Below are 22,870 nucleotides of genomic sequence, written 5' to 3'. Positions count from 1 at the left end.
AGCATAGATAAAATACTTCATCAATGAGATCATTTTAAAGCCATTAATTCCTAAATTTCCGGTAGTTTTTATATTCTCTTCCAACAACTTCTCCACGGCGTTTGTATTTTTAATAGGCTCATTATTCACCTACAAAATTACTGTTAATTTATAATAGGGGCAGCAAAGCGATGTTTGCGAACCGAATATCGTATTGGATGGATGCCAAAGGTCCGTCGTACGGACTGGACTGCTCTTGTGCCAGCTCCGCGGTGTGCCTGGAGCAGGCCTACAGGAGCATGAAGTTAGATGAATGTGAAGCGGCTGTGGTCGGCGGATGCAGCTTCTGTCTGGATCCCATACTTTCTGGGAACATGCGGAGGTATATTTAGAAGTACAATTGACTAGCAGAATCTGGCAGGGTTGTGTTACTAATGAGCAATAATCGATATAACTATAATTTAGTTTTGGTGTAACAAACTTCTGAATTTATTTTATTGAAGGAGAAGCAAATGTTTTAAGTAAAAGCTTATTATGTAAGAGAATAGCTTTGTGAAAATTTAATTGTTTTGATTCCTAGTAAATCTCAATCTGATAGAAATGTACTAAACGTAGGTAGTGTTAAACAAAATCTAACAGTGTTTTCTTTTAATTACGAAATAAACAAAACAATTTTTTATAAGCTTTGGATTCAGCAGGGTTTTGTAAATACGGACACAATCGAATAAACAAAAAGTTTAATTAACAATTACTAACAACATTATTAAAGCAAATCACGTATATCTAGCCAGAAAAACCAAATTTGAGTTTACAGCAACATACCTACTCTAATTGAGTACACTAAAATAAGTATAACCAATGTCAATATCCAATATTTTTTTTCTCAGAGCCGGTCTACTATGCTTAGATGGAAAGACAAAATGTTTTGACAAGCACGGCGATGGGTATGTGAGAGCCGAAGCTGTGAGTGTTATTTTTCTTCAAAAAGCAAAGGATGCGAAAAGGTTAGAAGCTGATTGTACCACTAAGATTTTTGGCAGGCCTTTCAATTAGTAATGTAAAGTAATTCGCCTGTAACATGATGTTGGACGCTCAAATTTTGTTCGTCGAATGAGTGGTTTCCATTCAAATCGGTAAAACAAAGGCCACGACCGCCCTAATACTCCCAGGCTCTTTGTTTATTTTAAATTATAGAGCTTCATGATTTATTTCGGTTTCAATAAATCGTACCCCATCTACCGTACTTTCTAGTCCACGACTTTTAGAAACAGTGATTTAGGAATCACGGATTTAGTAAGTGCGGAGTTCACTTTAATCTATTAATACAAATAATATATTCCTACAAATATTGTAGATTTTAAATTTTAACTATTTGAGTTTGATATTTATGGTAATGTTTGAAATGTAATTATTTAAATAAACATCTTGTATTTTTTTTAATTTATTTTTTATTACTTAGATGGGTGGACGAGCTCAAAGCCCACCTGGTGTTAAGTGGTTACTGAAGCCCATAGACATCTACAACGTAAATGTGCCACCCACCTTGAGATGTAAGTTCTAAGGGTCTCAGTATAGTTACAACGGCTGCCTCACCCTTCAAACCGAAACGCATTACTGCTACAGGGCAGAAATAGGCAGGGTGGTGGTAACTATCCGCGCGGACTCACAAGAGGTCCTACCACCAGTAATTACGCAGATTATAATTTTGCGGGTTTGATTTTTATTACACGATGTTATTCCTTCACCGTCGAAGTCAATCGTAAACATATGTAAATACTACTATACTTATAAACTATGACAACATATAAAATTATATTAAAGCGCTCAGAAATAAAATAAATAACTTGTTCAGGAAGATATGGATGGGACTGCGCTCCAACATTGTTATTTATCTAAAACAAACAAAATGGATCGATTATTAATATAACTTCCATTAAGATTCATCATCAAGTTCATTTTTATTTGGTTCTTATCTATACTATCTATACTAATATTATAAAGAGGAAAGATTTGTTTGTTTGTTTGTTTCGAATAGGCTCCGAAAATACTGGACCGATTTGAAAAATTCTTTTTCCATTAGAAGCCGACATTGTCCCTGATGAACATAGGCTACTTTTTAAATTTTTTTTAAATTTTTTTTTTTTTATTTCCTGTGTGTTTTAATGTTTCCGAAGCGAAGCGAGGGCGGGTCCCTAGTATTTAATATATTTATTTGGTAATAGAATATATGCAGAAGTATACCATGCAAAGAGCTCGTATAACTTGAGGCCGGATGCTGAATTTCTCCCGCTGCGAACGCCGGAAAATATACAACGATTTCTCGAAGAATTTTATTCTGAAATTGACATCAAGCCTACACAAGTGGAATACGTTGAAGCTCATGGTGCAGGTACATTATTATTGTTATATATTTGTTACGGATTGGAAGATAACCTCACCGGTCGTCAGACCGTTGGGTATTAGGTAGCAACCTCAGCTCATAGACATTGTAATATAAATGGCCACTTTGAGGCTGGTGTTCCATCCTTTAAGTAGAACTTGCTGCTGCTGTTTCCCAAATATAAAAAAATCATACCTTCTATAAGGTATGATTTTTTTATACCCCTGCGCACTCATAATCCTTCGAAAAAATATTATAATACATTTATGAATTCTGTAAGTTTTCATAATTGCCCTCTACGTAACATGTACATTTAAAAGTAAATTTATTTATTTGGGAAACCAACAGTACAATACATACATATAATATAAAAAAAATAGCTAAAACAATAACCAAACGTGTTCAAAATCGCATATAAGTAGAAAGTGAACAAAGGAAGAAAGAAAAAAGAGAAATTTAAGTTTAAACAAAAAAACAAAAGCAACACAATACGCACACATTATTATGTACATCAACTTACGCTATAATACTAAATAATACTCAAAAGACTAAATCACCTTATAAATATTCCAAAATAGAATTTCTATATGCTACGAGTGACAAACAAAAGATATCAGCATTAGAGAACTTAGTATCGTACAACTTACAAGGTCTACGAACAAAAGAGTTAGAAACCGTGGATATGTGGAAGGTCTGTTTAGAACGCGCGGAAATACGACTACATTTAAAATAAATCTTGGAAGGAAGATAGCTCGAATCAATCTTATTATTTACTATTTTGTATAAAAACATTGATCCCTCAGTAGACTAAATAAATCATAAATAATTGTATCTTTTTTAGAAAGAATAGATTATAATATATATGCTCAATTACTGACGAAGTCTTAACCTTGGAAAGGATTTCAGTAATCGTAATCAGGCATGCTTAATTAAAACTTTGCAACTCCTTATCTACAGATACTTTTTCCAACCCACCCAATAATATTTTCTACACAGGTATTGCTCAAGCCGACGCTAATGAGATCACAGCAATTAACAAAGTATTTGTCGACGATAAGCCGGTTAAGATCGGCAGCGTCAAGTCTAACATGGGACACGCAGATGCTGCTTCGGGTATATGCGGTATCACTAAGGTAACTAAATGTGCTATGCTATAAAACATTATACATAAAGTAACAGAAATTATATAGTTCAACAAAATGAGCTGTGAAGACAGCGTGGCCTAAAGAATAAAATCTGGATGCTAGAAACCCTTAGACAGTATTCTAAAGAAACACGTAGGTACTTGACTCGTATTATAAAAATAGCATCTGCAAAATTTATTAATTTAGGTAATTTAATAATAGGGAGTGCTAACACACAGTGTTATTTATAGCTAGTGTATGAAGTGCGATTTATAAGTTTTTAAAATTTTTATTCTTATATTATGTATCTGTTCCTTAAATGTAAATCAATTTTGCTCCTCCTCGTTACATCACCCTCAATTTTTTTAAGTGAAACTTCTGAACACTATATCTTCTACCGTGTGTGACTTGCACACATACACATCCTTTTTTTAAATAAACAATTAATTATTTAATTTCATCAAATACTAATACTAATTATTCCTGTTTTAATTTCACGGTTGACCCTAGCTATGCCTTGCATACCATCAAGGGAAACTTGCCCCAAATTTACATTACAATGAACCTCAAGACCTTCCGGCTATTAGAGATGGAAGAGTTCAAGTAGTAACAGAGCCCACACCTTTCAGTCGAGGTTATACGGCACTTAACAACTTTTCTTACAACGGAGTTGATTGTCATCTTCTATTAAAAGGACATTTTAAGGAAAAGGTAAACCTAACCAGCTTTAAAATTTGGTAATCAAAGGTTTCAGTTATGATTATTAAAGATTCAATTTTTTTAGCTGTTCAAGTAATGATTATAATTCTATCTTATAATATATATGTAGATTTTTGTTTTGTGGAAACAAATTTAACCTCGGTTCGTTGTCACAATTTGATTCATTCAAATTAAGTGTATTGTGAATTCTAATGGAATCATACTATCTTTGGGATGCGATCCACATAGATGAAAAGTATTATTCATTTCAATCACCTGTACATCGGTATGTGTACAAGCAATAAGAAATTCTTGCTTTGACCATTGGTTTTAATTAATCTCTAGGATCCACAGAAATACAGATCGAATATTCCTTACCTGATCCTCGCATCGGGAAGGCAAGATGAATCTGTGCAGAAAATTTTAGATCTACTCAAAAAGCATCTACTAGATCCAGAACAAATAGCTTTACTGCATAGCGCTTTCGAACATGATATATTTGGTCATACTAGTCGAGGCTATACAATATTAGGTAACATTCATTTATGATTTTGTGATATAAGACTAATTATGAAAATACAGCTCCTGGGTTTAAAATTATATTGTGCTTTGAAATTATCCTAGTGGTTCCAGATCAAACTTTATTTAAAAATAATAATAATAGCAGTTTAAAAGTAGAAAACGAATAGGAAAAATAAATTTATTATATTACAATAATTATTAAATTAAAATTATCTCAAATTCAAATCAAGATGAACTCTAACTTAACCAGTTTAAAGAAAATCTATTCCTCTAAAAAATAAAAATGATAATATTGTTTTGGTAAATAATAAATTCGTAAAAACAAAATGATAAATATCAGAGAATACAATTTTTACTTTTTCCATTTAGATACAAACAATAAGAACGAGATTATTCCACTCAAAGAAAGTGTTGAATATTATGCTGGACTCAAAAGGCCTGTTTGGTTTGTGTTCAGCGGTATGGGTTCTCAATGGACGGGAATGGGAGCCGATTTAATGAAAATAAATACATTTGCTGCAGCCATTGAAAAGTATGTAGCATTGAAGACATTTACGCTACTTTTAAACTATTCATTAACGTTTTTAATATGTAATCTTTGGGCATAAGATTATCAATTAAAAATACTACTCAAATGCCTCAAATTTCATTTTGAAATATCTTGTCGCTGATGTATTTTCTTTATCGAATTGTTTCTTGTATCAACAAATATCAATTGAATAAAATGTACTGTTGTTTTTCTTCAAACTACTTGTGATTTAGTATGTTTCGTGCTACAACAGTTTATAATCATGTTCCAGATGTCGAAAAGTTTTAGAGCCAAAGAACATAGACATTGTCAAAATTATAACTGGAGGAGATAAAAGTTTGTTAGAAAATATACTGAATTCATTCGTTGGCATTGCAGCTGTTCAAGCTGGCCTCATCGATATCATCAAGGAACTGGGTATTGTCCCGGATTACATATTTGGTAAGTATTAAATAATATCTTGGCTTACTTATCATTTGTCTCGTATGCAAGATATCACAGATCCGAAATTAGACCAGAGGTAAACTATTTAACGTCCATAAATAAACAAACATGTCAAAGGCACTCAATTTTAGGTCACAGTTTGGGAGAAATGGCTTGCTCATATTATGATGGATCTTTTACGATTGAAGAATACATTTTGGCTGCATTTACTCGAGGATTTTTGTGTACTCAATCATCGGTCATCAAAGGATGTATGGCTGCCATTGGAATTGGATATCAGAGTGTAAGATTTTATTGTACAGGATAAAATTCCACTAATCTCAAACTGAAAAATTTGAAAAATGAAATAATAGGGGTGTCGTCACTGCCCAAAGCATAAGACGACCGATGCATCAGTATCGAGCGATATCATTGCCGGTATTCTATTCTCGCAGAAAAGTAACAATTTTCCTATTTAAATATATACTTAGCACATATGTTTTAAAAATAAAAACTTTCCTAAATTATAATATTATAATTTGCCTAATTAATCACTGGTTTGATTTTCTGAGCCCGCACGAGTAGGTATTAATCACTACCATATTTCTGCTGTGAAGCTCTAATACTTTCGGGCTTGTACTCTAGAACTAAGGCAGAACTTACGTCTCAAGGTGGGTGGCCGTAATTACGTAGACCATGTCTATGGGCTCGGGTTATCACTTTATACCAGATGGGCCGTGAGCTAATTTATTCATCTAAGTAATTAAAAAAATCTAGGCGCGTGTAGTAAAAACACAACGTGCTTGTAGCAAAGAATCAGCGCGAACAATAGTCCAAAGAGCACTCTATCCCATCTCCCATCTCCTACTAATGAATTACAAATATATAATTGGAGATTTTCAACTAAAGATATAATCAAGTGTCATCGTGCTTCAATAGGATCAACTTTACAAAAATTCGCGTAGGTGCACGCGTTAATTCTTTCCTTTTCATGGCGTGACTGATGCAGTCATTCAAATACTTTCATTCGACATTATCTTAAAATTTTATAAGTCACAATTACTGAATTTTGTATAAAAAAATATACATATGGTACATTGGAAAAGACTAAGACGTATCCGCATGGATAACCTTAAAACCATAAGGTAATTTCTTCAAATAAAAATAAAGATTAAAGAACCACGATCGTTGATTTCATAAAAATCCTAGTGCTTACCCAATAGTGGGCGATAATTGATATTCTATAACTTAATATTCGAATAATGTCTTTTGAATTTTTTTGGGACATATTTTATGTGATGTTAATTTGAGAAATTTTAATTTTTCACGGCTGTAGCTTTGTTTTTAAGGTTTATAAATATAATTATAAATACAACACAAGCCGAACTACATTTTTATAATTAGTATTCGAAGGTAGTTTACAAGGTTGCCAGTTAAATCTCAAATATTGTTGGATAATATAAATTTGATTAAACTATTTATCAATGCTTTGATAATGTTAGAGTTAAATTTTTAGATAAGAAACTTAAATAGCACTTCTTCATGTCTTGTTAACAGACCACAAAAAAGAGCTCTGAAATGGTTTATAGTTGAGTACTATATTTCGGTTTTAACATTAATTAACATTAAAACCACATACATATTTACAACCAAGTTTGCCTGTGCCTGATGTTCCCAAAGCATGATACAAAAAACCTATTTTCTGCAGTGGATAGTTCAATCTCTCAAACAATATAATAATAATGATGTACATACCTATATAATATAGATTGCAAGTCAATGTCCTCCGGAAGTAGATATCGCCTGCCACAACAGTTTTGAATCTACTACCATATCAGGACCGGCGGAGGTCACAAAACTGTTCGTAAATGATCTAAAGAAGCGTGGTATTTTTGCAAAAGAAGTTCCAAGCGGAAATGTTCCCTTCCATTCCAGATATATTGGCGTTATAGGTAAATATACCAAGATGTAATAGATTATAGATAAGTAAATTTATATTATCAGACCATCAATCTTAAATGTAGATTATAATACTAGGTCTTTACTTATGAAATTGCCGCTTGGTATACAGAAAGCTAAAGTATTTGTAATTTTATTGTTATCAATCAAAATATGCACATTATGGTATCGACATATCTCTGATAGCACAGTGGTAATCTCACTGACTTTAATGAAGAAGTGAGGTATACACGAGCCAACAAACTCCTCAAAGGCTCAAGTATAAAATTTTTTTGCTGCCAAGAGTCGTCCAAACTTTTGAAAAAGTTGAAGCCTGTCGTCACAAAGTCTGGTGAGAACGATGGATAACGCAATACTTCCGACCCTATGGTTTTTTTGGAACTTAGAGACCATTTATTGAGCAGTATGAGTTAGAACGTCGTTGTGTAGGAGTAGCAGGGACATTCGCAGTAATATTGGTGACATCTGGTAAGAAGCTGTGTTTGGTAAGAATTATACCAGTACTAGACTACTAAACATTGACCATGATTTTAAGTGTAAGTTTCCATTTGGGGCATAGCTTAGGTGCTGAACCAGAGCTTAACCAACATGATTACCGCTTGCGAACACAAAAGAAAACAATTTTTCATTGCAAATCACAATGCGATTCACAATCTCCTTGTTTCTGTGTCTATTAATGCGTTCGTCGTGCTAGCTATCGTTCAGTTTGTACAGAACCCACTTATCAAGTTTTGTTATCTTGCCAATTTGACGCAAACGAAGCAACAATTTGATGATAATAGCGTTAAGCCTGTTTTTGTCTTTGCGGTAGATTGGGTGTCGTCAGCTTCCACTATTACCTTTATTTCGTCGTTTTTTACTGTATTTTTCAGGCGACCACGAAGATCATTTTTTATATCAATATTTCAATGATGGAAGCGTTCAAAATAATAACGAATCGTTCGTTCGTGTTAAGAGTTCACTCCGTACACGTCATTAATGCTGTGAGCTGTTTGTGCGGCCTTGCAACGTAACTCATATTACATAATGACTCGTATTTATATCGTGTCCATATTAATAAAAAAATATACAAATCTAGCGAAAATAAATCACTTATCAATAAAAAAAATAATGAATTTGAGAAAAGAATTCCACATTTCTAAAATTAAATTCACTTGAATTTAGAATTAAACGTCAGCCATACATAAATTACGCTTCAAATGGTCAGTATTAAAAAACGGCAATTTCAACTGCTAAAGACCTAATATTGATTTATAAATATCGCGTAAAAAATCTTCGTACACAATGAAATTTATCTGATTTTAGGACAAACAATTTTAGAATCTTTACAAAAAATAATTAAGGAACCTAAGCCTCGTAGCGAGAAATGGCTGTCCACATCCGTGCCACAACACAAATGGAACGAATTATCGGCAAAGTATTCTTCCCCTGAATACCATACCAATAACACAATGGTGAGCCAAATTTCGTTATTTTATTTATGCATGTGAACAGAAAAATTTAGAATTTACATTACACACAAACGTCAAGTACACTTTATCGTTTTGCTTAATATAGTGTTCTTGCCTTTCACCCGCGTATCCTGACAGAAGGCGTTGATTCGATCCACTCTTTAACTGTAAAGATTGATTTAGGGCATGTCTTGTATATCGAGGATAAGCACCGAGATTCAAGTGTTGTTTTATAAAACGCGACAGAGTCCTAGCGGGAACCTTCATTTCTCGTGATAGGAGGTTAGGGGTTTCGACGAATTCTGGCTTTACTTACTTACTTCTGGGTCGTCATACCCCCTGCCACTCAGCGCAGGGATGGGTATGTTGCTAGGGAGACATTACGAACGGAAAGGGCTGTTCGCAGCGTGTACGGCTGCATAGCATCGACAAAAAGATATACATAATAATATATATAATACGATTGGTTGATTTGGTGACGGCATGATGCCCGCGGAGGAATCACCCCGGCGCCGGCTGCTGTCCTCTGCTTCCTAATGCTAATTTTTTTTCACTTATATCTAACTACAACTACTACTTAATCTGGTCATAAATACTGTTACAATTAAAAATGAAAAAAATTCTATTGCAGATAGCATTTATTAATTTTACAGTGTGTTAATTTAATACATAAATATAAAACAATTTAAAGTATAAAAAGCTTATTCGAAGTGTTCTCCATTGGCTGCAATACAGTCCTTTAAACGTTGAAGCCAGTTATCAATAGAAGCACGCACTCTTTCCCTGGGAAAATTTTTCAATGCCAATCGTACGGATTGTTTTAGGGACTCCAAATTATCATGGCGTTTAGAGCAAGCCGTACTCTCTAACACTGACCATAAATCATAATCCAGCGGATTAACGACTGAGACTAGACGACGGCCAGTCTTCAGCTCTGATGAAGTCCGAAACGTTCGTTTCCAACCAAGACTGCGTAGACCGAGCTTTATGACCTGGCGCCGAATCTTGCTGGAAGGACCATTCTTGATTATTGAACATGGTGTCGTTAAGGGGCTTCACTAGCTTCTCAAGAATGGTATCTTGATACACTTGTGCCGATGTTTTGATACCTTTTTCACAAAAGTATGACTCAGTCACTCCTTCATAGCTAATACTCCACCAAACCATCACTGAAGTCGGATAGTGCCCACGTTGCACTATGTCGACAAATTGGGAAGCTTCCTTAGAGTTTTGAGCATAAATATGGTCATTTTGTTTGTTAAAATGTTGCTCAATTTTAAAAATGTTCTCATCCGTAAACAAAAATTTTCTATGACCTTCCTTTGCGTACCGCTTCAGTAGTTGTTTCGATTTTACCACCCTATTCTCTTTTAAATTACCAGTTAAGAAATGACCAGTACGTCTTTTATAGGCTGCAAGTCCTAAGTCATCTTTTAAAATACGCGAAATGTTTCTAGGTGCTATCTTCATCTCCCGATATAAAATATTTTGCTTTCGGACAGGATTTCTTCGAATTCTTTCCCTTACTGCTTTGACCACGTTTTTCGTACGAACACTACGTGGACGGCCAGATCTTTTTCTGTCACAAACAGAAGAGTTCTCATGGCACCTATTAATAGCCCGGTACGCAAACATTTTACTAATACCAAGCGTATGGAGAGTTTTAAAAATTGCATTTGGCTCCATACCTACTTTGTGTAATGCAATCACAGCGATTCGGTTATCTTTATCACCCTACTGCATTTTAATATCGCAAAATATTGTACAATGTCTTGGCCCCAAAATGAGAAAACTCAATGAGCAATCATATAAAAATGACAAATTCCAAATTCAAATATAATATTTTGTTTATTTTTAATTGTAACAGTATTTATGGCCAGACTATGTATATACAATTACAGGGATAACGGTCAGCACCGTGGGGCCCGCCACCGGCCCCATGCCGCAGCCCTGCCTCTACAAACTAGAGGGGGGCCGCGGCACTAGATAGGCGCTTACCCGCTCAGGGCTCCCCAGAAGGGGAAGGCCGTCGCGGTCAGGGCCATCCAAGGATACCGCACCGTCTCCTTCGAGGCGGCGTGCTTGCTCGCCGGGGCGCCACCCTGGGACCTGGAGGCGGAGGCGCTCGCTGTCGATTACAGGTGGCGTAGCGACCTCCGCTCTAGGGGGGAAGGGCGCCCTGGCGAATGTGTAATTTGAGCGCGGAGGCTCCAATCTCGGCGGTCCGTGCTGGAGGCATGGTCTCGCCGCTTGGCGGACCCGTCGGCCGGCCTCCGTACCGTCGAGGCGGTCCGCCCGATTCTCGCGGACTGGGTGGGCTGCGACCGCGGATGCCTCACCTTCCGGCTGACGCAAATGTTGACCGGCCGTGGGTGTTTTGGCCGGTACCTCTTCAAGATAGCCGGAAGGGAACCGACGGCACAGTGCCACCACTGCGCGGACCGCGACGAGGAAGACACAGCGGAACACACATTGGCGCGTTGCTCTGGATTCGACGAGCGCCGCACTCGTCGCGGTCATAGGAGAGGACCTCTGGCGACGCGTCCTGGAAGGCGATGCTAGACTTCTACGAGTCCACCATCTTGCAGAAGGAGGCGGCGGAGCGAGAGAGGGAGAGCTCTTCCCTTTCCGCACCGATCCGTCGCCGTAGAGCCGGGGGCCGGAGGCGGGAATACGCCCGTACGTCCCGGCCCCTGTAGGTAGCGCCCTCCCCCCGGTGAAGGTCAAGGGGCGACCTGAGGGGGTGAGGCCGCGCGGCGCGCTACCAGCACTCTAGCGCGCTGCCGTGGAGTAAATAGAGCGACCGGTCGACGGTGTATCGCGTCCCGACCCGGCAGGCTGGTTCTGGTCCAGCGGGGTATTCCGGGACACCAGCGGCACCGTCTGGGCGGCCCGACGGGCTGCCGTACCGAGACGGCCGACGTTTCAGAGCTTTCGATTCGACTCGAAGGCTCCGTCGGCTGGGCGTCCTTGGGGTGAGCCGCACCGTCTGGTTGTAGTGTTGACGGCGGTAACCCCCCTACCTCATCCGGGTTCTGACCTCGGAGGGGATCGGACGTCGGGTGTAAGAGTGCAGGTGAGTCGTTTAGTGGGTGGGCCCTAAAATCCTTGGGCCCGCGGTCTGCTCACAACACCATGCAGACCGTTGAGTCTCACATAACCTGCGCGCCCCTTTTGCGCGGGGACCTCGTAGGAGGTTCGGCACTCCTCCGGCAAAAAAAAAAAAAAAGTTGGGCACCCCAACAAATGACGGTTGTGGACTACTCAGTATCATGGGGGCACTCATTATGAGCACTCCCATATCACTCCGGTTAAGCCGACTATCTTGCCATAGCAGGGGGTTCTAGTAGCTTGGTAGCACCCGACCATCAGGTGGTCTGGCGTGCAAGGGAGCTAAATTGCGGAGATGCTCGTGAGGTCCACCGTCAGTCCGCTCTTAAAGGTTGCGAGCTAGCCTCCGGATGAACTCCTCGAGTCACTCCACATCTAGATCCCGGGCCATTACGTCATTTCTGACGTAACGGCCTCCTCCTAGTATCACGCGAAGAGTCAGATTTTGCTGGGCCTGCAACCTCTCCCGCATACGCTGCAGGATAAGGTGATACCAGGCCGCAGCTGCGTACGTGATACGGGAACGGACATACGTCTTGTAAATGCCGAGCTTGGTCCTGACCGGCAATCTCGAGGACAACACCGGCCGGAGGACAATACTTTTAAGTGTCTGTCCATACCCACTTTGTGCAAGGCGATCGCTGCAATCCTATTTTCTTTAACACTTCATTCCATATTGTAATTTGATAATGACACGAAAAAATATGTGAAATGGCGTAAAATCTAAAGAAGTTTTTAGAATAATATACGTGTTCTAAATTCAAAATAATTAAAAAGTTGAAAAAAAGATAAGTTTTTATGTAACAGTATTTATGGTCAGACTAGTTATACTAGGACTTATAATCAACAATTTGGCGGTACTAATACCAATTGCTTTCTGCCAAAGAAATAAAAAGAAGCACTAAATCTCTGAAAAGAAAGGTTAATTTTATAAAATAATTTTAATCTCCATTTAGAGTCCAGTTCTTTTTGATGAAGTCACAAAATTAATACCAGATGACGCTGTTGTAATAGAAATAGCACCCCACGGTCTTCTCCAAGCCATTCTTAAGAGATCTTTGAAAGACTGTATTCATATTCCATTGACGAAGCGTGGAACGAATGATAGTGTTCAATTTTTATTGGAAGCGATTGGCAAGTAAGTGTTTTATCTTTGGATAGATCTATTTGGAGTTATGTATTTAGAAAATATAAAAAAAAATTTTTTTTAGGATTTACGCAGCAGGTTTGAATCCTAAAATTGAGAAGCTGTACCCTAAAATAGAGTTTCCGGTCGCTACTCAAACACCTTTTTTGTCCAATTTTGTTGGATGGGAACACAGTGAGGATTGGTGAGTAAACAATAAAATTAAAAACATCCGTTAATTTTATATGATACTGGACCAATTCCTCTGTACCATTGAAACTTTCCATTGTTTAGTAATATATACGTAGATAATAATATATATATTAGTATCCGTGCAGATTTGATCTTTTAGTACACGATTTTCTTCCATGGTAGTGGGAGTTTTTTTTTTAATGCTTAGATGGATAAAAGTGCTCACAGCCTACCTGGTTTTAAGTGGTTACCGAAGCCCATAGACATCTACAACGTAAATGCTGCCACCCACCTTGAGATATGAGTTCTAAGGTATCAATACAGTTACAACGGCTGCCTTACCCTTCCAACCGAAGCGCATAATTGCTTCACGGCAGAAATAGGCTGGGTGGTGGTACTTTTCCGTGCAGACTTACAAGTGGTCCTACCACCAGTAAAAATGCACTACAAGAATAATAAAAAAAAACTGACAATCGGTGGGGCACAAAAATACTGGATTGGAGACCTCGTACATAGACTCTCAAGGCTATCAGCTTAGGTAGGGAAAAAAAGGACATCGTAACGTAGGCAGACAGCCAACGAGGTGGACCAATGACCTGGTCAAGGTGGTTGGTAGGGGTTGGATGCGAAAGGCAAGAAACCGAAAATAATGGGGTGTACTCGAAGAGACCTACACTCAGCATTGGGTGGACACGGGTCGAACAAGGCATCTGAATCCGTAGTCAGCTTAGTTTTTTGCTTTAATTATAGGCCGCAACTATCATACGAATCCAGAGAAAAATGTACGGCTATCTCACGAGATGTCATCATTTCTATTCACGACGACGATTACAAATTCTTGGAAGGACATTTGAGGAACGGTAATTTTGCTAAAAACGATTTCTTTTTTCATGGGTCTAATCGACATATCGATACATATACTTATATATTTATAAAAAGGATTCTAATGTATAGGTATTCGACTGAATATCCTTTGTGAACGCTCTTTTCTATATTCACAGTTTCTGTATTCATGGCATAATTACGGAACTTATACCCCCTGAATAAAAAGCTTTCACTGTGTTTCTACAACTACAATAATTCTTGTATCAATCAATATTATTATTATTTCGTTCAGAAAATCTAAGGTAGGAAAAGAAACGCCGATGATGAACACACTTTGCTTCCCAGAAAACCAATGACTTCATAATTAAGCTTTATGGGATTTTCTATGATGTAACCCTCAAGTGGTATTAACGTTATATTAATTAGGAAAAAAAATTAGCTGTATAAAGTATAGCGTATGCTTAAAATTATTTATTGGTTCCAGGACTAAACATATTATCTGAAGCTAAAATATTAGTTCTACTTTGGGAAACACTGGCCATGTACAAGAATACGGATTACAGATACCTTTCTGTTATATTCAAAGACATACATTTTCATAGGGAAGTTGAAATTAAACGCGACATTCCGCTAAGACTATCTATAAGTATAACTAAAGGAAACAATAAGTTCGAGGTAACTTTGTAACAATAACAAATAAATCGCGGCCACGTTTCGCTGTAACTCTCGCCAAATATAAAGATTCAATACCATTTTTAAACAGTTCCCTCGCCACTGGTACTATGCCAGAAAACTTTCTTGAAATAACTTTAACAGCAATAAAGTTTTAACTCAATTGTATAGAATATGACAATCTTTACATAGAAGCTGAAATAGGCTCAGGCTGTAACTACAAAAAAAAGTTGTTAGATATTATTTATGTCAATTTAAGACATTCTTCTTATCTCAATGTGGATTGCGAAATACACATGTTGATTCCTGTGGGATCCATTACATTCTTATCGCAGAGACAGCGATTAGCTTGTTCGCCTAATTTGAACTAAATTATATTCTAATAATGAACAGGTTATCCATGAAAATATGATAGTGGTCAGTGGAATCGTTCGTGGCGTGAAAGTTTTCAAATATCACCATGACATAGACGAAACCGAATTTCATGAAGATGAAATTTTACTTAACAACGAAGATATTTACGAAATTCTAAAGTTGCGTGGACACTATTACACGTAAGATCGATATTTTTAATTCGCAACAGTATCACAATAAAATAAACATGGCGCGTAACGGAAGAAATTAAGATGGCGCGTAACCGAAAAACGTTACATACTTTTTTCCTCCCTACGCCGATAAAGAAGCTTCATGCAAAGATCAAGAAAAGTGTTATAAACCGTAATTTTATGTATGTAACGAGATGCCTTGGCGGTATCCATAGCCACAGAACATAATTCTTAGAACGCAACCTAGGTATAATTTATTAAGTTAACACTTGTCAATGCGGACTCTATTTTATTTAATAAATTAATCTTAATATAGTAACTTTTTTCGAACATAATCTATTAAGATTGGAGCGGTTGGATACTTATTTATATTATTAATATTTTTTTATATTATTTTATATTATAAATATAATATAAGAACCACTTGAATATCTCTTACTGCTATACCAATTAGTTTGGTAACACCATCAAATTAAGGAAGTTACCGTTTAAAATATTTGTCTTTAATACGTTCTCACCTTATTTAATTTTCATATCAGATCTCAGAGCCACGATCTATAAATATAATTTAGGTACATAATATCTTCATGATCATTCTCTCATATTATATCTCATTAATATTTCGTAATTATTTAAATTTGTTTTTTCATACAGAGGTGAACATAAATCTATAGCATCAACGAACTTAGAACGGAATAAGGCGATAGTGCGGTGGAACAATAATTGGGCCTTATATCTAGATTCACTCATACAACTGAACATATTGGCTAATGAGCACGAGGGCTTGTCAATCCCGAAATTTATTGGAAAAATAAGGATCAGTGTGTTCGAACATGAAAAGGCGAAACAAAGAGTCGATAATTCGATTGATTGTCATGTAGCCAATATCATCGATACATATGGAGTAACAAGGTAGGTCATTTAAGTTATATTTTCTAACTTGAACAATAGCTGAGACGTGCAGCGAAGATCACAGCGTACTTAATTTTTAATTGTTACTAAATCGCATAAATATCACAGCCGAATGTCACTGTCAAACATCAGGCTAGATTGAAGCCTCAATTATTACCTTACATATTTCGTATATTTTTATTTATTTATTGCACAGATGGTTGGACAAGCTCACAGCCCACCTGATATTAGATGGTTAACGGAGCCCATAGACATCTACAACGTAAATGCCGTCGCCCACTTTGAGACATGAGTTCTCAGATCTCACTTTTACAACGGATGTCCCACCTTTCAAACCGAAATGCATTACTACTTCACAGCAGAAATAGCCAGGATCATGGTACCTACCCGTGCGGACTCATAAGAGGTCCTATCACCAATATATCTGTTGAAAAAATATTAAAAGGTTGTTTTGAAGTGAAAACTTCTTTAGAATCGTTGTGATTTCAAACCGGATGCAACGGAAAAAACGACAGGTAAGAGATACAAATACAAAAATGTGTAGGATGAAGCCAGCAAAGAATGAGACAGAAATCTACATACTATTTAATACAGCGCCATCTGTGAGATTTTTTAATACTAACGTGTGTATGAAAGCTCTTGTAGTGAATTTTAATTTAGGATTATACGTGAAATTAAAATATCAATTCACAGAGGACGCTACCTTACAATTATTTACTAATGACAAAATTTTACATATACTTAAGACGTTTAGGATAATTGTATTTTAATTTTGGAAGGTTTCACTTCTAACACGTGTGAATTGCACACATTTTGTATTTTTTATATGCTTAACACCCACTTATACTTTAGCATCCACACAAATCAGCCTTCACAAACTGCAGCTTATGCTTATTACTTATTATTAATGGCTACATATTGTGAACATATTGGTAAGTGGGAACTTCTCTTAAAATATAATAGTAATAGTTATCATGATGTTATGGAAACTTTAAATCATTCCGATAGAGGCACCCGTCACGTGCGGACGTGCTCATTGTCCACTCGATCGCCCGGTCTTTGTTCGCCCGGCTTTTGTTAGCCCGGCCATTGTTCGCGCGGCCTGTGTTCGTGATACATCTGCCGACCAAGTGTGTTTCCTGGAAGCTTTTATTTGTTTTGTTTTAGTTATTTTTGTGTTCGTGGAACATTTGCCGACAAAGTGTTTTCCTGCAAGTATTTATTTGTTTTGTTTCTTTTTGTAATTTCTGTTTTGTTGAGCTTTTTCTTTGTCCTGTAGTAATCGCGCCGCATTGCCACCTGTGTTCAATAGAACCGCTCAGGTCCGAGAAGTTGGGGCCTCGCCGCAAGGCGAGTGTTTTCAAGACCCGGGGCCGCCCCACCTGGGTACTCAGCGATCATGGACGCTGTATTCGCGGAATTCCTCCGACTTCGCCACCCACAGCTCGCCTCAGAGTTTCTGGCCTTCAAGGTCAATCACACTGCGAGCCCTCTCGAGGACTCCGCCGCGCTCGCTGCTCCTGCGTCGCCTGTACCTGCGTGCAGAGCTTCTGCATTGAGCACCGCAGCCTCTGTCGTGCCTGCCGCTCCCGTGTCGCCTATACTGGCGAGAAAAGCTGCTGCGTCGTCCGCCGTGACCATCGTTTCAGCTGAGCGATCATCCGCGGCCTCCGTCGCGCCCTCTAAAACACCTACACTTGCTCGTAGGTCGCCTGCACCCGCCTCCTCGTGCTCCGACTCTGACTCGGACATGGAGGTCGACCTCGCCCCCGCCTCATCGACGGATGGATTCACCCTGGTACAGAAGGGTAAGAAGCGTGCCGCGGAGTCTCGAGCTCCCGCGGCCGCTAAAATTAGCAAAGCCGTGAACGCGTCGCGCCCCCGCCCTCAGACTCCCGTTGCGCCCCCAGCCCGTGCCACTCCGTCGCCGCGTCCGGTGGCACAAAATAAAACCCAGACCCCTCCCCCGGTTATCCTTCAGGAGAAGGCAGCTTGGGATCGAGTTTGCCTGGCCCTTAAGGCCAAAAATATAAATTTCACGAATGCCCGTAACCTCGCGAACGGCATTCAAATTAAGGTTCAAACACCCGACGACCATAGGGCCCTCTCTTCTTACCTCCGTAAGGAACGTATAAGTTTCCATACTTATACGCTCCAGGAGGAGCGCGAACTCCGCGTTGTAATACGCGGAATCCCTAAAGAGTTAGATGTAGAGCTCGTCAAGGCCGATCTGTTAGAACAGGGCTTTCCAGTGAATTCTGTGCACCGTATGCACACCGGTCGCGGTAGGGAGCCATATAATATGGTTCTAGTCACCCTCCAGCCTACCCCCGAGGGTAAGAAAATCTTCAACACACAGACCGTCTGTAGGCTCTCCGGTATCGCCATCGAAGCCCCCCATAAAAAAGGCACTCCTAGCCAGTGCCATAACTGTCAATTGTACGGGCACTCTTCCCGTAACTGTCACGCGCGCCCCCGATGTGTTAAGTGTTTGGGCGATCACGCCACGGCCCTCTGCGCTCGCGACCAAATAACCGCGACGGAACCGCCTAGCTGCGTCCTGTGTCGAACACAGGGTCACCCCGCGAATTACCGTGGTTGCCCCCGAGCCCCTAAAATAAATCGCCGCGTCGCCCGCCAAAACCGCCTCCGAGCTTCCGGCCCAGACATCAAAGCCTCGGCACCCTCTGCGTCGCAGGCTAAGCCAGCGTTCGTTCCGGCGGCGGTGCCCAGTGTCTCGGCCTGGGCAAAACCGCTGCCGTACACGAACACGGCTACAACTCCCTCCTCCGCGATTCGTCCCGCCCCCGCGACTCGTCCCTCTCCCGCGACTTGCCCTCCGACCGCGTCCGAAAATCTCGCTTTAGCGATCGACTTCTTTCAGTCGATCAACTTTGAGCGCGTTAACGCTTTGGGCGACGCCATTCGCGCTGCCTCCACTGCACAACACTTTATCGCCGTTGTGCAGGAATACGCCGACGTATACGCGTCATTAAATACGTACGTCCTCCCCTCACTCCGCCGGTAATCAATGGCGTATATAAGTAGAATAAAGCCCCTATCCGTAACGATAGGATTTTTTAACGCTTACGGTCTCGCAAATCAACGTGATCAGGTTTCTGACTTTTTGCGTGACCATCAAATTGATATCTTTTTAGTGCAGGAGACCCTACTTAAGCCCGCGCGCCGTGACCCTAAAATCGCGAACTATAACATGGTCAGGAACGATAGGCTCTCTGCTCGTGGTGGTGGTACCGTCATTTACTATAGAAGAGCCCTGCATTGCGTCCCGCTCGATCCTCCCGCGCTCGCTAATATCGAAGCATCAGTGTGCCGAATCTCACTGACGGGACACGCGCCGATCGTTATCGCGTCCGTTTATCTTCCACCGGATAAGATCGTTCTAAGCAGTGATATCGAGGCGCTGCTCGGCATGGGGAGCTCTGTCATTCTTGCGGGCGACCTAAATTGTAAACACATCAGGTGGAACTCACACACCACAACTCCGAATGGCAGGCGGCTTGACGCGTTAGTCGATGATCTCGCCTTCGATATCGTCGCTCCGCTAACCCCGACTCACTACCCGCTAAATATCGCGCATCGCCCGGATATACTCGACATAGCGTTATTAAAAAACGTAACTCTGCGCTTACACTCGATCGAAGTAGTTTCAGAGTTAGATTCAGACCACCGTCCCGTCATTATGAAGCTCGGTCGCGCTCCCGATTCCGTTCCTGTCACGAGGACTGTGGTGGATTGGCACACGCTGGGCATCAGCCTGGCTGAATCTGATCCACCATCGCTCCCGTTTAACCCGGACTCTATCCCGTCTCCTCAGGATACCGCTGAAGCCATAGACATCTTAACGTCACACATCACCTCGACATTAGATAGGTCATCGAAACAAGTTGTAGCGGAGGACTTCCTTCACCGCTTCAAATTGTCCGACGATATTAGGGAACTCCTTAGAGCTAAGAACGCCTCGATACGCGCCTACGACAGGTATCCTACCGCGGAAAATCGTATTCGAATGCGTGCCCTACAACGCGACGTAAAGTCTCGCATCGCCGAAGTCCGAGATGCCAGATGGTCTGATTTCTTAGAAGGACTCGCGCCCTCCCAAAGGTCTTACTACCGCTTAGCTCGTACTCTCAAATCGGATACAGTAGTAACTATGCCCCCCCTCGTAGGCCCCTCAGGCCGACTCGCGGCGTTCGATGATGACGAAAAAGCAGAGCTGCTGGCCGATACATTGCAAACCCAGTGCACGCCCAGCACTCAATCCGTGGACCCTGTTCATGTAGAATTAGTAGACAGTGAGGTAGAACGCAGAGCCTCCTTGCCACCATCGGATGCGTTACCACCCGTCACCCCGATAGAAGTTAAAGACTTGATCAAAGACCTACGTCCTCGCAAGGCTCCCGGTTCCGACGGTATATCTAACCGCGTTATAAAACTTCTACCCGTCCAACTCATCGTGATGTTGGCATCTATTTTCAATGCCGCTATGGCGAACTGTATCTTTCCCGCGGTGTGGAAAGAAGCGGACGTTATCGGCATACATAAACCCGGTAAACCAAAAAATCATCCGACGAGCTACCGCCCGATTAGCCTCCTCATGTCTCTAGGCAAACTGTATGAGCGTCTGCTCTACAAACGTCTCAGAGACTTCGTCTCATCCAAGGGCATTCTCATCGATGAACAATTCGGATTCCGTACAAATCACTCATGCGTTCAACAGGTGCACCGCCTCACGGAGCACATTCTTGTGGGGCTTAATCGACCAAAACCGTTATACACGGGAGCTCTCTTCTTCGACGTCGCAAAAGCGTTCGACAAAGTCTGGCACAATGGTTTGATTTTCAAACTATTCAACATGGGCGTGCCGGATAGTCTCGTGCTCATCATACGGGACTTCTTGTCGAACCGCTCTTTTCGATATCGAGTCGAGGGAACCCGCTCCTCCCCACGACCTCTCACAGCTGGAGTCCCGCAAGGCTCTGTCCTCTCACCCCTCCTATTTAGCTTATTCGTCAACGATATTCCCCGGTCGCCGCCGACCCATTTAGCTTTATTCGCCGACGACACGACTGTTTACTATTCTAGTAGAAATAAGTCCCTAATCGCGAAGAAGCTTCAGAGCGCAGCCCTAGCCCTAGGACAGTGGTTCCAAAAATGGCGCATAGACATCAACCCAGCGAAAAGTACTGCGGTGCTATTTCAGAGGGGAAGCTCCACACGGATTTCCTCCCGGATTAGGAGGAGGAATCTCACACCCCCGATTACTCTCTTTAGACAACCCATACCCTGGGCCAGGAAGGTCAAGTACCTGGGCGTTACCCTGGATGCATCGATGACATTCCGCCCGCATATAAAATCAGTCCGTGACCGTGCCGCGTTTATTCTCGGTAGACTCTACCCCATGATCTGTAAGCGGAGTAAAATGTCCCTTCGGAACAAGGTGACACTTTACAAAACTTGCATAAGGCCCGTCATGACTTACGCGAGTGTGGTGTTTGCTCACGCGGCCCGCACACACATAGACACCCTCCAATCCCTACAATCCCGCTTTTGCAGGTTAGCTGTCGGGGCTCCGTGGTTCGTGAGGAACGTTGACCTACACGACGACCTGGGCCTCGAATCAATTCGGAAATACATGAAGTCAGCGTCGGAACGATACTTCGATAAGGCTATGCGTCATGATAATCGCCTTATCGTTGCCGCCGCTGACTACTCCCCGAATCCTGATCATGCAGGAGCCAGTCACCGTCGACGCCCTAGACACGTCCTTGCGGATCCATCAGATCCAATAACCTTTGCATTAGATGCCTTCAGCTCTAATTCTAGGGGCAGGCTTAGGGACCCCGGTAACCGTACTCGTCGAACTCGACAAAGAGGTCGACGTGCAACCTAACCCATGCATCAGCCCGCTGAGTTTCTCGCCGGATCTTCTCAGCGGGTCGCGATTCCGATCCGGTAGTAGATTCATTCGCGAAACAATTGCTCTTGAGTTGTTAGGTCTCCTTCGGAGGCGCTCGGGCAGTTGTTAGCAAATCCCACCCCTCTTGGCTGAGCCTTTGCTCGCCCACCTGTCCTGGTGAAACTGGAAAGGCCTTCGGGCCACCAGTAAACTTTCAATCACAAAAAAAAAAAAAAAGGAAACTTTAAAAGCTCGTTATTAATATTACAGATGAATTTAAATTGTTCATTAATTAGTTTGTTGTTGCAGGTGCGCAGGAGTTGAGATAGACCGCTTAATTTTCACCGAGAAAGAAGTTATAGACAAAGAGGCAGACGGCCTACAAATATTATCGTTCTGTCCACAATATCCAACTGAGGAAGTTAGTGTAAGTACCTAATGGCTAATATAAAAGTCATCAGGTTATTCTACTAGACAGGCAACAATAATAACACGTAGTAA

At 40.7% G+C, this 22,870-nt stretch overlaps 1 protein-coding gene across 1 annotated transcript in view; it reads left to right on the top strand.

Moving 5' to 3' along the window:
• Window positions 1-22,870, top strand: part of LOC114242082 (fatty acid synthase) — a 41,155-nt gene that overhangs the window by 1,102 nt on the left and 17,183 nt on the right. Inside the window, 18 exon segments of the mRNA XM_089734563.1 lie at window positions 158-361; window positions 867-983; window positions 2,202-2,368; window positions 3,356-3,492; window positions 3,994-4,194; window positions 4,528-4,714; window positions 5,074-5,236; window positions 5,505-5,674; window positions 5,809-5,960; window positions 7,425-7,608; window positions 8,921-9,069; window positions 13,134-13,315; window positions 13,389-13,508; window positions 14,246-14,355; window positions 14,805-14,995; window positions 15,386-15,546; window positions 16,192-16,449; window positions 22,679-22,796. Of these exon segments, the coding sequence (XP_089590689.1) occupies window positions 158-361; window positions 867-983; window positions 2,202-2,368; window positions 3,356-3,492; window positions 3,994-4,194; window positions 4,528-4,714; window positions 5,074-5,236; window positions 5,505-5,674; window positions 5,809-5,960; window positions 7,425-7,608; window positions 8,921-9,069; window positions 13,134-13,315; window positions 13,389-13,508; window positions 14,246-14,355; window positions 14,805-14,995; window positions 15,386-15,546; window positions 16,192-16,449; window positions 22,679-22,796 (2,971 nt within the window).

Source organism: Bombyx mandarina, chromosome 18 (genome assembly GCF_030267445.1).
Source record: "Bombyx mandarina strain Sakado chromosome 18, ASM3026744v2".
Taxonomy (NCBI): Eukaryota; Metazoa; Arthropoda; class Insecta; order Lepidoptera; family Bombycidae; genus Bombyx; species Bombyx mandarina.
Note: the sequence above shows the minus strand (reverse complement) of the source record. Positions and strands in the feature narration are given on the sequence as shown.